General features: G+C 54.5%; 4 protein-coding genes across 9 annotated transcripts; 2 read left to right on the forward strand and 2 right to left on the reverse strand.

The window, feature by feature from the left end:
* The first annotated feature begins 3,367 nt into the window (after positions 1-3,367).
* GP1BA (glycoprotein Ib platelet subunit alpha) lies at positions 3,368-5,419 on the forward strand. Of its 2 annotated transcripts, XM_032137875.2 has the most exons (2): positions 3,368-4,731; positions 4,822-5,419. In XM_032137875.2, the coding sequence occupies exons 1-2, from the start codon at positions 3,368-3,370 to the stop codon at positions 5,417-5,419; spliced, it is 1,962 nt and encodes a 653-aa protein (XP_031993766.1). The 2 variants fall into 2 exon arrangements, with proteins under 2 accessions (XP_031993766.1, XP_031993765.1); XM_032137874.2 differs by having other exon boundaries at positions 3,368-5,419.
* A 745-nt stretch (positions 5,420-6,164) lies between these two features.
* Positions 6,165-11,375, reverse strand: SLC25A11 (solute carrier family 25 member 11). 2 transcript variants are annotated; one of them, XM_058431379.1, is made up of 8 exons: positions 11,266-11,375; positions 9,921-10,073; positions 9,630-9,836; positions 9,360-9,450; positions 9,187-9,277; positions 9,002-9,101; positions 8,871-8,922; positions 6,165-8,744 (listed from the first exon to the last, which is right to left on the reverse strand). In XM_058431379.1, the coding sequence occupies exons 1-8, from the start codon at positions 11,295-11,297 to the stop codon at positions 8,589-8,591; spliced, it is 882 nt and encodes a 293-aa protein (XP_058287362.1). In that variant the 5' UTR covers positions 11,298-11,375; the 3' UTR covers positions 6,165-8,588. The 2 variants fall into 2 exon arrangements, with proteins under 2 accessions (XP_058287362.1, XP_031993773.1); XM_032137882.2 differs by lacking the exon at positions 11,266-11,375 and adding an exon at positions 10,676-10,907.
* RNF167 (ring finger protein 167) lies at positions 11,348-16,093 on the forward strand. 3 transcript variants are annotated; one of them, XM_058431378.1, is made up of 10 exons: positions 11,348-11,586; positions 11,733-11,853; positions 11,937-12,017; positions 13,218-13,343; positions 13,453-13,540; positions 13,727-13,817; positions 14,043-14,148; positions 14,290-14,383; positions 15,408-15,488; positions 15,565-16,093. In XM_058431378.1, exons 2-10 carry the CDS (start codon positions 11,770-11,772, stop codon positions 15,867-15,869), a joined length of 1,056 nt encoding a protein of 351 aa, XP_058287361.1. In that variant the 5' UTR covers positions 11,348-11,586; positions 11,733-11,769; the 3' UTR covers positions 15,870-16,093. The 3 variants fall into 3 exon arrangements, with proteins under 3 accessions (XP_058287361.1, XP_031993770.1, XP_031993767.1); XM_032137879.2 differs by having other exon boundaries at positions 11,477-11,586; positions 11,783-11,853; positions 15,565-16,092; XM_032137876.2 differs by having other exon boundaries at positions 11,514-11,853.
* Positions 16,094-16,500: 407 nt separating this feature from the next.
* Positions 16,501-19,408, reverse strand: PFN1 (profilin 1). Of its 2 annotated transcripts, XM_032137884.2 has the most exons (3): positions 19,101-19,401; positions 17,469-17,661; positions 16,501-16,850 (listed from the first exon to the last, which is right to left on the reverse strand). In XM_032137884.2, the coding sequence occupies exons 1-3, from the start codon at positions 19,230-19,232 to the stop codon at positions 16,753-16,755; spliced, it is 423 nt and encodes a 140-aa protein (XP_031993775.1). In that variant the 5' UTR covers positions 19,233-19,401; the 3' UTR covers positions 16,501-16,752. The 2 variants fall into 2 exon arrangements, with proteins under 2 accessions (XP_031993775.1, XP_031993774.1); XM_032137883.2 differs by lacking the exon at positions 16,501-16,850 and having other exon boundaries at positions 16,888-17,661; positions 19,101-19,408.
* Between the last annotated feature and the right edge of the window lie 421 nt (positions 19,409-19,829).

Raw genomic sequence — 19,829 nt, forward strand, 5'->3', positions numbered from 1 at the left:
GGAATAGTGCAGGGCCACATTCTCATCACAGAAGGGGCAGTGGACCAACAGGCAGGGCATGGTGTCTAACTTTCTGTAATAGACATTTAACCTGGCCTTGGGAAATCAGGAAAGGCTTTCCAGAGGAAGGAATTCTGAGCTGGAACTTGCCAAATAAGTAGAAGTTAGGCAGAAGGGGATAGGGTTGAAGAAAAAGTTCAGGCACAGGAGAGAATGATCAAGAGTAAGGGCAGAGTAGTAACAGATGGGGCTGGACACGCAGGCAAAGGTGAGATGTTGCAGGACCCTGCAGGCCATGTTGGGAACTTTAGACTTTCTCCTGAGATCTATGAGGAGCCATTGGTGAATTTATTTATTTATTTATTTAGAGACAGAATTTCACTCTTTCGCCCAGGCTGGAGTGAGGGGGCGTGATCTCAGCTCATTGCAACCTATGCCCCCGGGGTTCAAGCGATTCTCCTGCCTCAGCCTCCCTAGTAGCTGGGAGTACAGGTGCCGGCCACCACGTCCGGCTAATTTTTTATATATTTAGTAGAGAGGGGTTTTCGCCATGTTGGCCAGGCTGGTCTCAAACTCCTGACCTCAGGTGATCCACCCGCCTCAGCCTCCCAAACTGCTAGGATTACAGGTGTGAGCCACTGTGCCTGGCCCATTGGTGAATTTCAAGCAGTGGAAGGATATGAGCAAATGTGCAGTTCTGAAAGACCATGCCAGTGGAGAATAAAGAGAAGAAAGGGAATTGGGAAGTTGGGAGACCAGCAAGGAGGCTGTTGCAGGGAAGCAGTAGCGAGAAGATGGTGTCCTGGGTGGGGCATGGTGGCTCACGCCTGTACTCACAGCACTTTGGGAGGCCGAGGTAGGAGGATCACTTGAGCCCAGGAGTTTGAGACCAGCCTAGGCAACGAAAAAATTTTTTTCTGTCTCTAGAAAAAAATTTTTAAATCAGCCGGGTGTGGTGGTGCATGCCTGTAGTCCCAACTCCTTGGGAGGCTGAAGCAGGAGGATCCCTTGGGTGCAGGAGTTTGTCCTTGAGTGAGGCATGATTGTGCCACTGCACTCCAGCCTGGGAGACAGAGCAAGGGAGACCAGCCTGGACAACATGGTGAAACTCCGTCTCTACTAAAGATACGAAAACTTAGCTGGGCGTGGTGGCGGGTGCCTGTAATCCCAGCTACTCAGGAGGCTGAGGCAGGAGAATCGCTTGAACTCGGGAGGCAGAGGTGGCAGTGAGCCGAGATTGAGCAGCCATTGCACTCCAGCCTGGGAGACAGGGCAAGACTCCATCTCAAAAAGAAAAAAAAAAAAGGAAGAAGAAGAGAAAGAAAGAAGAAGAAAGGAGGAAGAGGAGGAAGAAGAGGAGGAGGAGGAGGATGAAGAAGAAATAACAACAACCTTGGCCTAGGAATGCTGGCAGGATGGTGTGGATGGAGAGCAGATTTGAGAGAGACGGGAGATAAAATCAGCAGGACTTGGTGATGGGGATGAAAGACGGGAGATGTTAGAGATGACTATTAGGGATTTTGTTTGTGTTGATTGAATGGTTAGGTAAATGAGTGCATGATGGTGCCATTCACCAGGCTAAGCAACACAGGAGGAGAAGCCATTTGGAGAGAGATGGTGAGTTCAGCTTTGAACATATTGTTTTGGTGTCTGTGGGACATCCAAGTAGAGATGTCCAGAAGGCAGCTGGACATATGTGCTTGTGTGTCAGGAGAAGGGTCTGGACTAGAGACATAGATTTGAGAGTCATTAGGTTGTAGGTGGTGGTTGAAGGCAAGGGAATGGATGAGGATAAACTCAGGTGGTTGCATAGCATAAGAAAAGAAGAGAAGGCCGGGCGCGGTGGCTCATGCCTCTAATCCCAGCACTTCGGGAAGCCAATGTGGGCGGATCACTTGAGATCAGGAGTTCGAGACCAGGCTGACCAACATGGTGAAACCCCATCTCTACTAAAAATATAAAAATTAGCTGGGAATTGAGGCGCACGCCTGTAGTCCCAGCTACTTGGGAGGCTGAGGCGGGAGAATTGCTTGAACCTGGGAGGCGGAGGTTGCAGTGAACTGAGATCGTGCCACTGTACTCCAGCCTGGGCGACAGAGCGAGACTCTGTCTCAAAAAAAAGGGAAAGAAGAGAGCCTAAGCACAAACTCTGGGGGCAGTTTAATTGTTCAAGAAGGGGAATCTATGAAGGAGACTGAGAAAGCCCAACCAAACAGGTAAGAAGAAAACCAAGAAAATTACAGGGTCATGTGTCATAGAGGCCAAAAAGAGAATCCCAAAGGGCGAGTGGCCATGGGTATGCAGGCTGCCGAAATAAAGTAAGATCACAGCAGAGAAGTGTCCCATGGATGTAGGGGAGGGAGGGCATTAAAGACCACGGTAAGAACTGAGTCAATGGAGTAGCAGGGGAAAGAAATCAGCATAGACTGGGGTGAGAAGGCAGAGAGAAAGGTGGGAGAGAATTAAAAGTAGGCAACTCTCAGAATGCAGCTGTGAAGAGGAAGATAAGGGGGCACCTGGAGAGGTTTTTTTGTTTTTAAGATGGAGTTTCGCTCTTGTCACCCAGGCTGGAGTACAATGGCACGATCTCGGCTCACCGCAACCTCCTTCCACCTCCCAGGTTCAAGCGATTCTCCTGCCTCAGCCTCCCGAGTAGCTGGGATTACAGGCATGTGCCACCACGCCTGGTTAATGTATTTTTAGTAGAGATAGGGTTTCCCCGTGTTAGTCAGGCTGGTCTCAAACTGCCGACCTCAGGTGATCCGCCTACCTCAGCCTCCCAAAGTTCTGGGATTACAGGCGTGAGCCACGCATCCGGCCCTGGAGAGGTTTTTAAAAGATGGCAGAAGGCCGTTTGGAGGAGTCCATCTCCATCTCCCCTGTGTAAAAGGAAAGCGGAAGAGAGAACCACAAAGAGGGCTTGGGGGAAAGCCGTGGAGTGAGGCGATAAGGGCTTGTGTCCAAGGGATTCCCGGTCACTGGAATCCCTATCAGGCCTGCATTTCCTCCTCACCCCCATCCCCTTCCTTGCCACTGGCTTAGTCCTCCATGGGGCTAGAAGAGAGAAGGACGGAGTCGAGTGGCACCCTAGAAGACACTCTGTGCCTTCGGAGGTCTTTCTGCCTGCCTGTAAGCCAGGGTTGGTGCTGGGGCAGGAGAGGGGTCTGAGGGAGGGGAAAGAGCCAAGGGCCTGGAGCTAGTAGTTTAAGTCCTGCAGGCAAGGGTGGGAGATGGGAGGAGGGAGGACAGGAGATGTGGATGCTGTTTCTGGAAGCAAAGCTGCAGGGGGAAGGGGACTGGGACCTGGGGGAATGCTTCCAGGGGCTTCAGGGGGGTCCACTCAAGGCCCCCTTGCCCACAGGTCCTCATGCCTCTCCTCCTCTTGCTGCTCCTGCTGCCAAGCCCCTTACACCCCCACCCCATCTGTGAGGTCTCCAAAGTGGCCAGCCACCTAGAAGTGAACTGTGACAAGAGGAGTCTGACAGCGCTGCCTCCAGACCTGCCGAAAGACACAACCATCCTCCACTTGGGTGAGAACCTCCTGTACACCTTCTCCCTGGCAACCCTGATGCCTTTCACTCGCCTCACTCAGCTGTACCTAGATAACTGCGAGCTCACCAAGCTCCAGGTCGATGGGACGCTGCCAGTGCTGGGGACCCTGGATCTATCCCACAATAAGCTGCAACGCCTGCCCTTGCTAGGGCAGACACTGCCTGCTCTCACCATCCTGGACGTCTCCTTCAACCGGCTGACCTCGCTGCCTCTTGGTGCCCTGCGTGGTCTTGGCGAACTCCAAGAGCTCTACCTGAAAGGCAATGAGCTGAAGACCCTGCCCCCAGGGCTCCTGACACCCACACCCAAGCTGGAGAAGCTGAGTCTAGCTAACAACAACTTGACTGAGCTCCCCGCTGGGCTCCTGAATGGGCTGGGGAATCTCGACACCCTTCTCCTCCAAGAGAACTCGCTGTATACGATACCAAAGGGCTTTTTTGGGTCCCACCTCCTGCCTTTTGCTTTTCTCCACGGGAACCCCTGGTTATGCAACTGTGAGATCCTCTATTTTCGTCGCTGGCTGCAGGACAATGCCGAAAATGTCTACGTATGGAAGCAAGGTGTGGACGTCAAGGCCATGACCTCTAACGTGGCCAGTGTGCAGTGTGACAATTCAGATAAGGTTCCCGTCTACAAATACCCAGGAAAGGGATGCCCCACCCTTGGTGATGAAGGTGACACAGACCTATATGATTACTACACAGAAGAGGACACTGAGGATGATAAGGTGCATGCCACAAGGACTGTGGTCAAGTTCCCCACCAAAGCCCATACAACCCCCTGGGGTCTATTCTACTCACGGTCTACTGCTTCTCTGGACAGCCAAATGCCCTCCTCCTTGCATCCAACACAAGGATCCACTAAGGAGCAGCCCACATTCCCAGCTAGATGGATCCCAGATTTCACACTTCACATGGAATCCATCACATTCTCCAAAACTCCAAAATCCACTACTGAACCAACCCCAAGCCCGACCACCTCAGAGCCCGTCCTGGAGCCCACCAGAAGCCCAACCACCCCAGAGCCCACTCCAAGCCTGAACACCTCAGAGCCCACCCCAGAGCCCACCCCAAGCCCGACCACCTCAGAGCCCACCCCAGAGCCCACCCCAAGCCCGACCACCCCGGAGCCCACCCCAGAGCCCACCCCAAGCCCGACCACCCCGCAGCCCATCCCAGAGCCCACCCCAAGCCCAACTATCGCAGAGCCCACCTCAGAGCCCGCCCCAAGCCCAACTATCACAGAGCCCACCTCAGAGCCCGCCCCAAGCCCGACCATCTCCACAAGCCCAACCATCCCGGAGTCTGCCACAAGCCTGATCGCTCCAAAAAGCATCATATTTTTAACTACCTCAAAACCCATATCACTCTTAGAATCCACCAAAAAAACCCTCCCTGAATTTGATCAGCCACCAGAGCTCCGTGGGGTGCTCCAAGGGCATTTCGAGAGCTCCAGAAATGACCCTTTTCTCCACCCCGACTTTTGCTGCCTCCTCCCCTTGGGCTTCTATGTCTTGGGTCTCCTCTGGCTGCTTTTTGCCTCTGTGGTCCTCATCCTGCTGCTGACCTGGGTCGGGCATGTGAAACCACAGGCCCTGGACTCTGGCCAAAGTGCTGCGCTGGCCACAGCCATGCAAACCACACATCTGGAGCTGCAGAGGGGACGGCAAGTGACAGTGCCCCGGGCCTGGCTGCTCTTCCTTCGAGGCTCGCTCCCCACTTTCCGCTCCAGCCTCTTCCTGTGGGTACGGCCTAATGGCCATGTGGGGCCTCTAGTGGCAGGAAGGAGGCCCTCAGCTCTGAGTCAGGGTCGTGGTCAGGACCTGCTGGGCACAGTGAGCATTAGGTACTCTGGCCACAGCCTCTGAGGGTGGGAGGTTTGGGGACCCTGAGAGAAGAGCCTGTGGGCTCTCCTATTGGAATCTAGTTGGGGGTTGGAAGGGTAAGGAACACAGGGTCATGGGGGAGGGGTCTTAATTCCTTTTTCTGTATCAGAAGCCCTCTCTTCACACCACAGGCACACAATTTCAGTCCCAGCAAAGCAGAAGGGGTTAATGACATGGAATTGGGTGGGTCACAGGACAAAGCTCCCGACGCTGCATGGGGCGCTGCCAGACCTCACGGTGAACCATTTTGGCAGAATACAGCATGGTTCCCACGTGCATTCTATGCACAGAAGAAAATCTGGAAAGTGATTTATCAGGATGTGAGCACTCATTGTGTCTGGATGTTACAAATATGGGTGGTTTTATTTTCTTTTTCCTTGTTTAGCATTTTCTAGTTTTCCATTATTATTGTATATTATCTGTATAATAAAAAATAATTTCAGGGTTGGGAGTGATGGCTCATGCCTGTAATCCTAGCACTTTGGGAGGCCGAGGCGGGTGGATCACCAGAGGTCAGGAGTTCGAGACCAGCCTGGCAAACATGGTAAAACCCTCTCTCTACTAAAAACATAAAAATTAGCCAGGCGTGGTGGTGCACGCCTGTAATCCCAGCTACTCAGGAAGCTGGAGCAGGAGAATCGCTTGAACCTGGGAGGCGGAAGTTGCCATGAGCCAAGATCGTGCCACTGAACTCCAGCCTGGGTAAGAGTGAGACTCCATCTAAAAATTTAAAAAAAAAAAACCTTCTGGCTGGGTGCAGGGGCTCACACCTCTAATTCCAGCACTCTGGAACACTCAGGCGGGTGGGTTGCTTGAACCCAGGAGTTTGACCCAGGCTTGGCAACATGGCAAAACCCGATCTGTACAAAAAATACAAAACATTAGCCAGGTGTGGTGGCGTGCACTTGTGGTCCCAGGTACCTGGGTGGCTGAGGAGGATCACCTGAGCCTGGGAGACGGAGGCTGCAGTGAGCCCTGATGGTGCCACTGTACTCCAGCCTGGGTGACAGAGAGCCTGTCTCAAAACAACTTGTTTTCTTTTGGTGAAGAGTGGTTGGGGCACCTATCATGAGAATTCACAAGGCTCCAACTGCCCCTACCCTGGTCACAACTACTTATCCAATAGACCTCCAGTTACAGCCTATGCTTCCCCTGCCTGGGGTGCCTCCTTCTCTCCTCCAGGGCTGGCCACCCACCAGGCCACCTCAGGCATCAGATCCAGCTGAAAAATTGTCTTCCTGGAGTTTAATGACAACTGCTGAGACCCACCTGGTAGCAGCCTGCAGTACTAGGGGCAAAGGTGGGCGCCTGCTTTGCACCTGCAGCCTCAGAAGTGCAGCTCTCCTCACTGCGCAGGTCAGCAGGACAGCAAGGGGTGGGCCCTGCAGCATGCACCATCTTGGTGTGACTGAATTGTGTTGGGTTTCCTGCTCTCAGGCTGGGATACAGGCAAATGGAACCCCATTTCTTTTCTCATAAATCCTGCCATTCCCTAAACACACTGGTGTGGCTTCCCCTCCTGCCTTGTCTCCAGCCCAATCCAGGGCTTGGGGCCCAGAGAATGGGACTATGGAGACCCCCACTCCCTCCAGATGGTCCTGGAACATCTCCCAAACCTGAAAGTCTGACTGCATCTCTCCCCAGGTGGAGGACCAACTCCTGAGCTTGGCAGTCAAGGAGTGCCAAGCACTGACCCCATCTGACAGTCCAGCTTCAACTCAAGGGAGATACCTCAGTCTGTGCTCCAACTATCACAAGCCTATCGATCACCTGCTCCCCGACAGTGTTTTACTCTAAGCCTTTGCCCTCAGTCCAACCAGGTGTGCTGTCCTTGCCCGATCCCCAGCCAGTCTAACCACTCAGTCTGCAAGTCACTACTCCCAGGAGAGGCCAGGTGCTCCAGGTTACCCTGCAACACTATTGCTACACTCAGTTTCCCAACTGCTCCTGTATAATCTTGTCTTCTGGACCGGGAACTCCTTAAGGACAAGGTCTAGGCTTCAGGTATCTCACGATAGCCACCACGGCCCAGGACACAGTATACACGGAGGCAGCAGCAGAGGCGCCAGGATGCTGAGCTCCACCTCTTCTGCTGATGAGGCTCTGCCAAAGAGACAGCTCCCACCTGCTGCCTGCCTGTCCCCTAGCCTGGCGAGCACTCCTCAGTTTGACCTTCCCAAACTCTTTTACGCCCCAAGAGGTTTTAAGGCTCCTTGAGGGCTGGCCTGGGAACCACACATCTTCTAAAGAAATGGACAAGGTTCTCTCTCCCCAGCCAAGGACCCAGATCAGGTCTCTGGCCAGCATTCCCCTTTGCTCAAGCTTCCAGTGCCCACCCGCTTAAGCCCTGGCCCTCCACCTGCACTGCCTCCAGCCCACAATGGTCTTACTCTCTGAGTCTCTTTATTTCCTCCCTCTAGGCTGCAGCAGTCATCAGACCGAGGGGCTTTTCTTGGGGATTATGTGAGATGATCTGTGCATCTGTGGCATTCTTGGGCAAGTGGCTGGAGGAAACACACCAGGCCTGGGATTTGAGTTTTTCTGGCCCTGTCAGCTGCTGTGGCATGACAGATTTATACAGCATTTGCAAAAAAGCAGCGGCTGCTTTTTCTTTAACAATTTTTCTTAAAAACTCCAGTTCCTATTCTCCAGGGTCACCAGCTTCTTTGTCCAGTCTCCTCCCCTCTCCTAGCCACCCCCCAGACTCTCCAGATTTGGGGCTGGTGTCATCAATCCAATTTATTAAGTCCTCAATGAGGGGGAGGAAGGGCCACATCTCCCTCTGCAGGCCCTTTGACCATCTTGATGGCTTCTGCTCCTCCCTGTCCCCTCAGCTCTGCCTTGGTTTCCCCACTGAGAAGGGGGATCTTCTGCTGTCCTGTGTGCCCTGAAACTAAAACCCAGGGGGAGGCCAGAAATCCTCAGGAAGTTTTCCAGCTCCCTGCAAGAATAGCCAAGGACAGAGAAATCACAGGATCAGGACGAGCAGGGCAAGCTGGAGCAGGGGGTAGAACAGACCAAGTCCTTTACCGCAGAAGAAGAAACCACACTGTGGAAGGGAAATAAATAGAGGGGTCCAGGGCAGCAGAGCCCAGGCCCCCAGGGCGCAGTGGCTGTAGGCGCAGCAGGCAAGTGGGATCCCCCGGCCGCTTCAGCCACTGAGGAAGAGACGCTTGTAGGCCTTGTTCATCTGCTCCAAGAAGATGAAGGTGAGGACGGTGTGGGGGCCCAGGCGGGCATAGTATGGTGTGAAGCCCTTCCACAGGCTGAAGAAGCCCTCGTAGCGGACAACTTTGAACAGCACATCCTAGACACAGACAGGCAGGGCGCTGGGGCTAGGACTCTAGGGCCCCGTCCCCCTTACCCAGCTGCCTTCACCCCTTTTCCAGGGGATCCGACACCCCGTCCCAGGCCCCCAGAATGGCTTCCTCACCAGCCCGTTCTTGTATTCCGGCTTCCCATCAATCATCCGCATGTTCTGGATTCTGAAGGAGAGGAGGCAGGGGCATGAGAGACCAAAAGGACACTCTCCCACCCATCTCCAGGCCCAGGCTGCACACTTACCGGGTCTTGGCAATGTCCACAGGCATGGAGGCAGCAGTGGTGACAAGACCGCTGATCATGCTGGCGCAGAAGTGGCACAAGATGTTGTCAGAGAAGTAGCCTGGGGAAGGTGAGGCAGGGGTGGCAGTCAGCTCACAGGTGGCTCAGGCCAGGCTGGCAGCTAAGGGCCCAGCTCTGGATCTCACCTGAGTCCAGTAAGAACTGCTTGGATTGAGAGTAGGAGGCGAGCTGGGCAGCATTGACGACGACGGCCCGAGCCATGGTAGGGATGCAGCCCTGGAGGGAGGGGAGCGGGGAAGAGTCAGAAACCCCTAAAACCGGATCTCACAGCCCCCAAGTCTCCAGCCCCTCCACTCACCCGCCACAGTGTGAGGACTCCCTCTTCCCGGGTGATTCGAATCAGGGCGTTAAACACATTTTTGTAGCCACGGCGCTGGTCAGCTGGAAGCCTGGTGGGAAGGCAGAAAGAGGTCAAGATCAGGAGAGCCCACAGGGCCCCACAGGTGCAAAGAAAGGAAGGCCAGAACAGGTAAACACTCATCTGCTCTAGATCTGGGATAAAAAACTGGTCCTTTCATTCTAGATTCGAGGGAATGGGGCTGGGGTTAGGTTCGGACTTGGAACTCACCGGCCATCGGCAGTCATGCGGATAAGAGCCACTTCGGCTGGTGTTCCCACAAAGGCACCAGTGGCACCTGCGGTCATGCCAATCACAGCCTTCAGCAGAAAGCCAGGGGGAGTACCATCAGCCCCAGTCAGGCGCTCAAACAGCACGGTATAGATGCCAAGGCGGGTAGTGGTATAGGTGGCCTGACGCAGCAGGCCAGCCGACAGCCTGAGGAGCAGAGGGGTCAGCATATCAGGCCAAGGTCTAGAGCTGCCAACCCACAGCCTACCCTCCATCCTGAGGCCCCAATACCCAGTGTAAATGCCCCGCAGGCCTTCCGCCTTCAGGATACTGGTGAGGGCATGGAAGCTGGTTTTGTACTCTCGAGTCTTGGCCCCTTCCCCGCTCAGCTGCATCCGGTTCTTCACCAGGTCCAGGGGCTGGACAAAAACTGTAGCTCCCATCCTGGGGGAAGACAGAGGTGGAGTGAAGGGCCAGGCTTTCCAGATCTACCAGTGCCCACTGGAGCCTGGCTGCAAGAGGTTACAAAGGTCAGGGCCTGCCATGCGATTCAAGAATCAGGATGCTGGTGAGCATGTGTATAAGAGTCTATATGTACACCAAGTGCAACGGGTCTGAAAAGTCTAGTTGTCCAGTAGGGGCCATGCAATGAAAGTGCTCCAAGCAGCTTCATGACAGTCAAGCAGTGACCTGGGGCTGCACGCAGTCCGACACAGGGAGGGGAGGAAGGGGCACCCAAGATTTAGGACTCCAGATAGCCTGCAGGAGCCATTTAATGGCCTGGAACCCCCTGCCGCCTGGCCGAGCTTAGCAATGCGCTGGGAAACTCAGTTGGCCCGGCGGGGGTTGTGCAACGACCCCGCATGCAGTCCAGAAGGGTCCTGCAATGGGGCCCTAGCAGCCCATCGGGGAACTCGCAATACGCTGGAGATCGCGCTGACCCCGTGCCGGCATAGTTCACTGCAACAGACCCAGAGATGAACTGGGCCCGGTTCCTTGTGCCCGTCCCTTCCTCCTCTTTTCCCATCCCTGGGGCCTGAGCTTACCCGGCCAGGCCCCCAAACAGGAACTTGACGGACTTAGGGGAGGTACGGGGCTTCCCGTCCATCCCGCCGGCCCCGGCACTCGCCGTCGCCGCCATCGCCACTCAATGGCCCTCGGCTCCGGGTCCCGTGCGCGCGCGGCCCCGCTCGCGCCCAAGGTGACACCGCGCGCGCAACAGGGCGAGGGCGCGCGCACGCCCCTCCAGCTCTCAGGTTCGACACCCGCTGGAAGCCGGAGCGGGCGCAGGCGCGCAGCGCAAAGGCGGCCGGGAGTAAGGCGGAGCTGAAGGAGGAGCTTGAGGGAAGCGTGCGAGAAGGGGCGTAACTGATTTGGAAACCAGAGGAAAGGCGCTGTTTTCACCGAATTAGAATCGCGGGAAAATAGAGAAGAGTTTGTTTGAAGATCTCGCGAGATCGAGTGAGTACGGCTCGCCAGAGTAGGAAAGCTATCGCGATATACAGAGCAAGCATTCCGCGGCGAGGGGACGGGGGAGGTGGTGAGCACTCTCGCGAGATTTGAAGGAGTGGCGGCGGCCAGAGAGAGGAGAGGTTTGTAAACTAGGAGGCTCCGGGTTTCCGGGTACCTTTATTACCTCATCTTCTGGGCCACCAGTGCCCCTTCCATCTTCACAGGCACTCCCTCTATCGCTAACCTTTTTTTAACCGGCCTTTTAGGACCGGAAGTCCTTCATCTCAAGCATCCAATGCTGAAAGCGGCCTGACTTTCTCTACCGGAAGCCCTTTTCCAGAGACTGGGAACACGGCCCACCTGGCAGGAAGTCCCACCTCCTTGAGCTCCGCCATCCTTCCCGAAGTTTTTCTGTCACCTGTGTTAGGCTCCGTCCCCTTTCCCCGTTTTATCCCGTACCAGAAAAGGATACATTTAGTGCCTCCCACCCAGCTCCACTGAACGGGTTGGATATCTCATTCTTTGAGTCGGGGTTCCTTCCCCGGCGCCCCCATGTAGCTGGGAAGTGGGACCTGGGGGTGGTTGGACCCCTGGGATCCTAAAGGAGGGGCAGGGAGGGCGCAGAACTCCGCTTCTGCTCCTTGCTACCAGGACGCGCGGCCTCCTCAGCCTCTTTCCTCCCGCTGTCATGCACCTTGCAGCCTTCCCGCTTCCTGTGGTTGTGGCCGCTGTGCTGTGGGGAGCGGCCCCGACCCGGGGGCTCATTCGAGCGGTGAGTCTGAGGGACGGATGGGGAAAGGGCGCTGAAGGGAAGGGTTGCAGGCTGAAGGGGAACATGGCCTTTTTTGTCCGCAGACCTCGGACCACAATGCCAGCATGGACTTTGCAGACCTTCCAGCTCTGTTTGGGGCTACCTTGAGCCAGGAGGGCCTCCAGGTGATTTTCTTTCTTTTCTTTCCCTCCTTCCCTCCCTTCCTTCCTTCGTTCCTTCCTTCCTTTTCTGTCTTTTTTCTTTTTTTAGTATTTCGCAAGATCCTCCATCCTAGGCTGGGGTTGGGGAGGTTTGTCCTGGGTGAAACTGGAGGTAGGAAAATGAAGTTAAGAACTGAGCGCGTCTAGTGTAAAATCCAGAATCTAGAGGGAGAAGACAAAGTGTCCACCCCTGGAACTCCGAGGTTATCAGGAAGACTGAAAGTGGACAAAGACAGAAGGCAGGATCAACGGTCCTTATCAGGAAGGTCTCAGGTGCTAGTTATTGCTTGTATGACCTTGGGCAAGTTAATTTCTCTTTGAGCCTTAGTTCGTTTTACTGTAAAATGGGATATTAGAAGTTTTCCTAGGGTTATTGTGAAGATCAAATTAGATACGCAATTTTTGTCGTACTTCATCCCAAAGACTGCCACATAGCAAGAACTCAGTTGGGCCTTAGTAGCAGTCGAGTTGTTTGTGAGATGGGTAATTAGAAAATTGAAGAGGCTGGGCGCGGTGGCTCACATCTGTAATCCCAGTTCAAGACCAGCCCGGCCAACGTGGAGAAACCCTATCTCTACTAAAATTACAAAAATTAGCTGGGCATGATGGTGCATGCCTGTAGTCCCAACTACTTGGGAGGCTGAGGCAGGAGAATCACTTGAACCCGTAAGGTGGAGGTTGCAGTGAGCCGAGATGGCGCCACTGCACTCCAGCCTGGGTGACAGAACGAGACTCCATCTCAAAAAAAAAAAGAAAAACAAAAAGAAAATCGAAGGGAGGGGAGTGTGTCTGTATGAGTATGTGCTGGAGAGGGGACTGTGAAACAGAACTTGAGAGAAAGTAACATGGGTGGTTTGAGAATTGAATTACAATCGGAATATTAGAAGACAAAAATAATTGCATTAGCTTGCAGTATAGGGTACAGATTAGCCCATCTGGGACAGTGAGAGGGATGATGGGAGAGTTTGGTGAAGGGATGTTTTATGTCATTGCCTTTTCAAGAGGCTAAGAGAAGGTTGTGATGGTGGGATGCTCAGACCCCAGGAGGGAGGAGGAAGTGAGGACAGAGGATGTGCAGCATGTGGGCTGGTGTGTTTGGCGGCCCCTGTAGAGAGCAGAACCTAGGGAGGAGAAATCTCACTGTTGTTTGCTTCCATCCTTCAGGGGTTCCTTGTGGAGGCTCACCCAGACAATGCCTGCAGCCCCATTGCCCCACCACCCCCAGCCCCGGTCAATGGGTCAGTCTTTATTGCGCTGCTTCGAAGATTCGACTGCAACTTTGACCTCAAGGTTGCTGAATGTGGAGAGGGAGCTGGGCAGCTGAGGGTAAAAAAAGGCACCAGGAATGAAGACAGGTAAGGCCCATGATGGCTCCTTGTCCTCTGCCTTGTCTCCCTAGGTCCTAAATGCCCAGAAGGCTGGATATGGTGCCGCCGTGGTCCACAATGTGAATTCCAATGAACTTCTGAACATGGTGTGGAATAGTGGTAAGGCTGGGAGAATCTATACAGCTGGGCTTTCAGTAGGACCCAGAGATGGTGGGAAGGCTGAAGCCCTCAGGAAAAGAAGCCAATCCTTTAGGTGGGGTGGGGCCAAAGTACAAGATGCCAGAGTTCCCAAAGGATTTGAGTAGAAGGTTGTGAGTCCCCAGAGTAACACCTTGATCCCTGCAGAGGAAATCCAGCAGCAGATCTGGATCCCATCTGTATTTATTGGGGAGAGAAGCTCCGAGTACCTGCGTGCCCTCTTTGTCTACGAGAAGGGGTAGGACATGTGCCTCCTTCCCATTCTTCCTTCAGCAAGCAGTTCCATGCCAACCTGGAACCCAGGCCTCCTCCTTACCCGAACCATTCAGCCTCCTGTCCTTCCTTCCCTGCCTCTTTGACTTTCTTCCCATTCCTGTCCCCACCTATGGGCTTTGTCCAGAGCCAGTTACTTTGTCCCTCTTTTTTTCTCTCGCCCTGCTGAGACTGGTCGTCCTTTCCCCAGGGCTCGGGTGCTTCTGGTTCCAGACAATACCTTCCCCTTGGGCTATTACCTCATCCCTTTCACAGGGATTGTGGGACTGCTGGTTTTGGCCATGGGAGCAGTAATGGTGAGTAGCTGAGGGAACATGATGGGAAGCACTGAGGCCTGTGAGGCCAGACTGGATCTGGAGTTGGTAGATGGGAGTGGCTTGTCCTAGATTGTCTAGTTTTGTTCCTAAGCCTTGTCCATCCACCCCCGCTTCCCTCAGATAGTTCGTTGTATCCAGCACCGGAAACGGCTCCAGCGGAATCGACTTACCAAAGAGCAACTGAAACAGATTCCTACACATGACTATCAGAAGGGTGAGGGGGTTAGGGGAGAAGAGGGCTTTTCCCACAGTTTACCTGGTTCTGAAGGACTTTGAGCCCAGAAGATAGGGTATACAAAGATAGCAGTGGCCGGGCAAAGTGGCTCACGTAATCCCAAGTGCTTGTAATCCCAGTACTTTGGGAGGCTGAGGTGGGCAGGTCGCTTGAGCCCAGGAGTTTGAGACCAGCTTGGGCGACATGATGAAACAAAAAAATCCCAGCACTTTAGGAGGCTGAGGCAAGTGGATCCCTTGACCCGGGGAGTTCCAGGCCAGCCTGGGCAACTTGGTGAGACCCCATCTCTATAAAAAATAACAAAAATTAGCTGGGCATGGTGGTGTGCACTTGTAGTCCCAGCTACTTGGGAGACTGAGACAGGAGAATCACTTGAACCAGGAAGGCAGAGATTGTGGGGGGCTGAGATTGCATCACTGTGCTCCAGCCTGGGTGACAGAGGGAATCCCTTTCTCAAAAAAAAAAATAAAAAAAATAAAGATGGCAGTAAGAAGATTTCAGCTTGAGATGCTGTCTTCTGTTTTTACCCATAAATACAACGAAGACGGGAGAGGAGATGGAAAGCAAAGATGATTAAGTGAAATAATTGTGGGAAACAATAGAGGGACAGACTTCGCTTATAGGGGATGTGGGGAGAGCAGAAAAATGGGAGGAATGGGGAAGATTCAGTTAGAGAAGGAAGAAACTGGTACTGAGGGGCTGGGGCTTTAGGCCCTGGGGCCTCCAATGCCCGTATAAGGCTGTGGCAGAAGCCCTGCCCATTTCCGTTCCTTCCACTCCCTATCTCCACCCTCACACCTCCCCAAAAACCCACTTCCCTTCTTACCTTTGCTTGTCCCTTCTAGCCCTAAATTCTTCCATGTTCTGCCCTGACCTTATCCTGCCTGTCTTAGCTCTTCCACTGGCTTTGTAGGTGAAGGAACATTTTTGCAAGGCTTTAAAAGCCTTAGCCCTGGGTCGTGGTGGCTCAGTGAAGGACTAGATTATTTTCTTTCTGTCCTAGGAGACCAGTATGATGTCTGTGCCATCTGCCTGGATGAATATGAGGATGGGGACAAGCTGCGGGTACTCCCCTGTGCTCATGGTGAGGCCCTCACTGCCCGCCCATGCCCCTCTGCCACCAGCAGCCACCAGGTGCTTCACCTTGTTCCTCTCTGCAGCCTACCACAGCCGCTGCGTGGACCCCTGGCTCACTCAGACCCGGAAGACCTGCCCCATTTGCAAGCAGCCCGTTCATCGGGGTCCTGGGGACGAAGAGCAAGAGGAAGAAACTCAGGGGCAAGAGGAGGGTGACGAAGAAGGGGAGCCAAGGGACCACCCTGCCTCAGAAAGGACCCCACTTTTGGGTTCTAGCCCCACTCTTCCCACCTCCTTTGGTTCCTTAGCCCCAGCTCCCCTTGTTTTTCCTGGGCCTTCAACAGATCCCCCACCCTCTCCTCCCTCTTCCCCCGTTATCCTGGTCTAACCCCCTACACATACACTCTGGTGACCTATTTGCACAGACTGTCGTCTTCCCTCTAGTCTTCTAAGTTGAGGGATAGGGGACATTCCATCCCAAGCTTCTCTTGTACCCACACCTATCCTTTTGAGGGGCTTTGGGGTAGGGCTGGGGCAAGCAAAGGGACTGGGTCTTCACTTCTTGGGCTAATAAAATTGTTTTTTTGTGGACTAAAGAAGGGTAAGATCATTTTCACACAGGTGAACTTAACCCTTTGGTGGAATCACCCCTTTAGCCATAGGAGCAAGGGAATGCTGAGACACTAACCTATAGTTAAGGGGACAGCCCCAGCAGGCATTTGCTATGACTCAGAGGGGGAGCCCCGCCCACAAGGATGACTCAACTAGCCCTGCCTTGCCTGCAGGCCTGCACCCATTCTCTGGTCCAGATGGCTCTATTCCATTATCCACCAATTTGACCAGCACACTGAGGACTTAGGCCTGGAAATGCCACTGTGGAGGGGCAGGGCCACCTGGCCAGAAGCTCAAATTCCTGCACCTTGTAGTGCCTCCATTTTCCTGCTCCCAAGCCACGATAAAGGAGGCAAGTCACAGTGCCTGTCCCCATTCTGACACCCAAGCTCAAATCACACAGCACCTTGTTAGTAGAATCTTTTTTATTCAGAAAAAAAAAAAAAAACCCAAAAAACAAAAGTTTTCCAACCACACACAGGAGGGGTATGGGTAGGGGGAGGTGTCTGTCCATCCAGCCCTGGCCCCCAGCCCATGTGGTTTTGGCAGCAATAAGGGATACAGGGTAATGGCCCAAAAAATAAAATGGTGTATGTGTGTATGGGGAGGAAAGGGGTGCAAAGCTGTGGGGAGCGGTGAAGGGGAAGGGACAGACGAGGTCAGTACTGGGAACGCCGAAGGTGGGAGGCCATTTCATAACATTTCTTGTTGATCAAACCACCGTGGACACCTTCTTTGCCCATCAGCAGGACTAGCGCTGGAGGAGGAGAGAAAGGAGGCTAGGACGCAGGTGTCACAATTCCACCCCCTGCCAGCTGTTCAGCAGCTGTCCAGCCCTGGGGGCTGTAACCCAACCTCATCTCCCCCCTCCAACCCACTACACACACAGGCAGGCTGTCAGTCACCCTGAAACAATAAGGCTTTTCAAAAGAGGAAAATCAAGCTTAAACGCTGGAGAGGAACAGACTAAAAACTTAGGGGTCAAAGGCTCATAGACTGTTGACTCGTGTTCAGGCTAGAAAAGGCTGTGGATGTGCATGCCACCTCCAGGTTCCAACAAAAGAGCTCAAACGATGAACTAAATGATTCAGGACCCCAATAATCTACCTATACTCCTAGAAAACTGTTTCTAATCCGAGCTCAAGGCAGCAAGTAATTTAAGAGGTAATGCAGTTCAACAACTTCGAATTACAAGATGAGGAACTGAGACAGAAATGGACTATCCCGTGTTCCAGCATCCAGCAGACAAGCAGTACAATACTGGTCTGACTCCCTTCATGTCGGGGAATCACACAGAAAAGCACCCTCAAGATTACCAGAAGGCGGTACATTAGAGATCTTGGAGCTAAAGGAAGGGTAAGACTCAGGAACTCACTCTTGTCAGTCTTGGTGACAGTGACATTGAAGGTGGGGGCCCCACCGGTGCTCTTGGTACGAAGATCCATGCTAAATTCCCCATCCTGCAGCAGTGAGTCCCGGATCACCGAACATTTCTGGCCCCCAAGTGTCAGCCCATTCACGTAAAAACTTGACCGGTCTTTGCCAACCAGGACACCCACCTCAGCTGGCTGGAAGAGGAACCAAGCGCCCATCAAGTTAGTCAGTGCACCAAGATTCCCACTTTGTTCTCCAAAGACCCACCTGTCTTCCACTTCTGAGAACCACCCCGCCGTGGGGGCTAAGTATAAATTATATACTCAGTACACATCAATGAACTGTGAGAAACTAAGGACTGTGGGACGTTACTGCAGAAAAATATCATGATTCTCAAACCTAGAATATGGGACCAGGGAGGAAGGGATGACATACTCCTTTAGAGGTTTAGATCTCAGTGTTAATGGGGAAAGTAAACCCAGGGAATAAAGGGAGTCAGTGAGGTAAGTGAGGAGCTTTTGGATGCTCAGAACTCTCCTTCAGGAAAAGCAGAAGCGGAGAGGGGAAGGGAGGGGGGCGGGCGAGACAAGAGAAGCAACTTTGCCCTTATTTGGTCAAAGGTTCTGCAGGAGCTGTTAGGGCCCGGACGCCTGGGTCTCCAAGTAACCTAGAGTTTAGCTCCAGGTATCTCTGCCCTGAGATGAGGAAGCAGACCCCTGGGGGCTTTCCGGGAAAGTTGGAAAACTTTTGAAGGTGGACAGGGCCTAGACCCGGCAGGCCAGCTCTCGGGTCTAGGTACCCCGGGAACCTTTCCCCCCTCCCCCTTTCACCCCAAGCCCCCACATCCGGTCCCCTCCCGCCCGGAAACCCCCTTCCCCCCCTTTCAAACTTCCGCTCCCCCTCCCCACTTCCGGGCAGTGTGGACAGGGAGATGGTGGTGGGAGCAGCGGCAGTAAACCCATATACTTTCGCTTATGCTGTCTCAGAACTTCTCACAAAGTTCCCCTGCTCCAGGCCCCGCCGGATGGCGGGAAGGGAGGGCGAGGGGACTTCCGGGATTGGCCTCGCAGGAATGTTGAGTCCAACGTGCTGAACTGGAGGGGCGTGTGGCGGCCTCGCCCTCTCTAACGGAGTTAGGAGGGGCCGGGAGCCCACAGAGGGTGGGCAAGGGACCAAGACCACGGGCCTGGGGCTCCCTCCCGCACCAGGGGAAACAATGGTAGAGGGACGCGAGCTGGCAGCCGGACGGGGAGCTGGGGGTCCAAGGGTCCCCGGGTCCCCTCTCAATCCCAATCCCCAGTAAAAATTGAAGCGCGTCCCCGCCCCGCCCTGGGAGAGGCGGAAGTGGGCCGCCGCACCGGGCGCCGCGCCCCTCCCCGCCCTGTGCCCCGGATGTAACGCCCCGTCGCGTAAAGCAGGGTAGCGAGCGGGATGGGCGCCGCCGCCTGGGGCATAGGACTTACGGGCAACCGAGGGACCCACTCACGTGCAGCCGCCATTCGCGCCGCTTCCAGGGCAAGCACCCAGTCAGGGCCTCTCGCTGCGCGCCCTAGACCGCGCCCGCCCCCACCCAAGTCCCTCCCTCAGGGTCCAAGCCCGAGCAGTGCCCTGGACCGCGCAGGCCTCGCAGTACCGTGATGTTGACGAAGGTTTTCCCGGGGACGGCGGCCCAGACGGAGGGCGAGTCCTTGTAGCCCACGATGGCCGCGTCCTGACAGGTCCCGTCCGCCATGAGGTTGTCGATGTAGGCGTTCCACCCGGCCATGGCGCTGCTACGGGGGCTGCTCTCGGCGCTGCTGCTGTGGCCGCGGACTGGACTCGAGCTGCCTCGGCTGGCGGGCGGGAGGAGGCGGAGAGCTCGGGGCACGCGCTGCCGTCCGGACCGCGGCTCTGCTCGCTGTGCAGCAGCCCTCGCACCGCCACTTCCTGCTCCTCCCCCCCCCCCGCCCCGCTAGATTTTTATTTGCAAAGGACGGTAGGGGCGGGGCCTACTCCCCATTCCCTCCCTCCCCCACTCGCCAGCCCAGACACCGAACTTTGCAAATGCAATTTTAAAAATCCCTCCCCCTATTGCAAAATTTGCAGAGTTCGATGGAAAGCAATGCAGAAGGCTGGGGGGTGGCGGGAGAGAGGTGAAGGGTAGGGTTTGCTCCAATTTGCACTGAATATAAACCAGACTTTGGTATCGGGGCAGGGAGTGAGCCAGAAGAAGGAAGGAAAGAGAAAGGAGGAGGAATTAGCAAGCTGCAAATTTAGCAAATTAAGGAGAGTTCGGGGAGCCCAGGGTTAAACGGGATGACTCCTCCTTCCCCCACCTCTGCTGAAGGGAAGGACCGGCGGGCGGCGGCGCGTGTGCCCGCGC

Source organism: Hylobates moloch, unplaced genomic scaffold (genome assembly GCF_009828535.3).
Source record: "Hylobates moloch isolate HMO894 unplaced genomic scaffold, HMol_V3 SCAFFOLD_19, whole genome shotgun sequence".
Classification (NCBI taxonomy): domain Eukaryota; kingdom Metazoa; phylum Chordata; class Mammalia; order Primates; family Hylobatidae; genus Hylobates; species Hylobates moloch.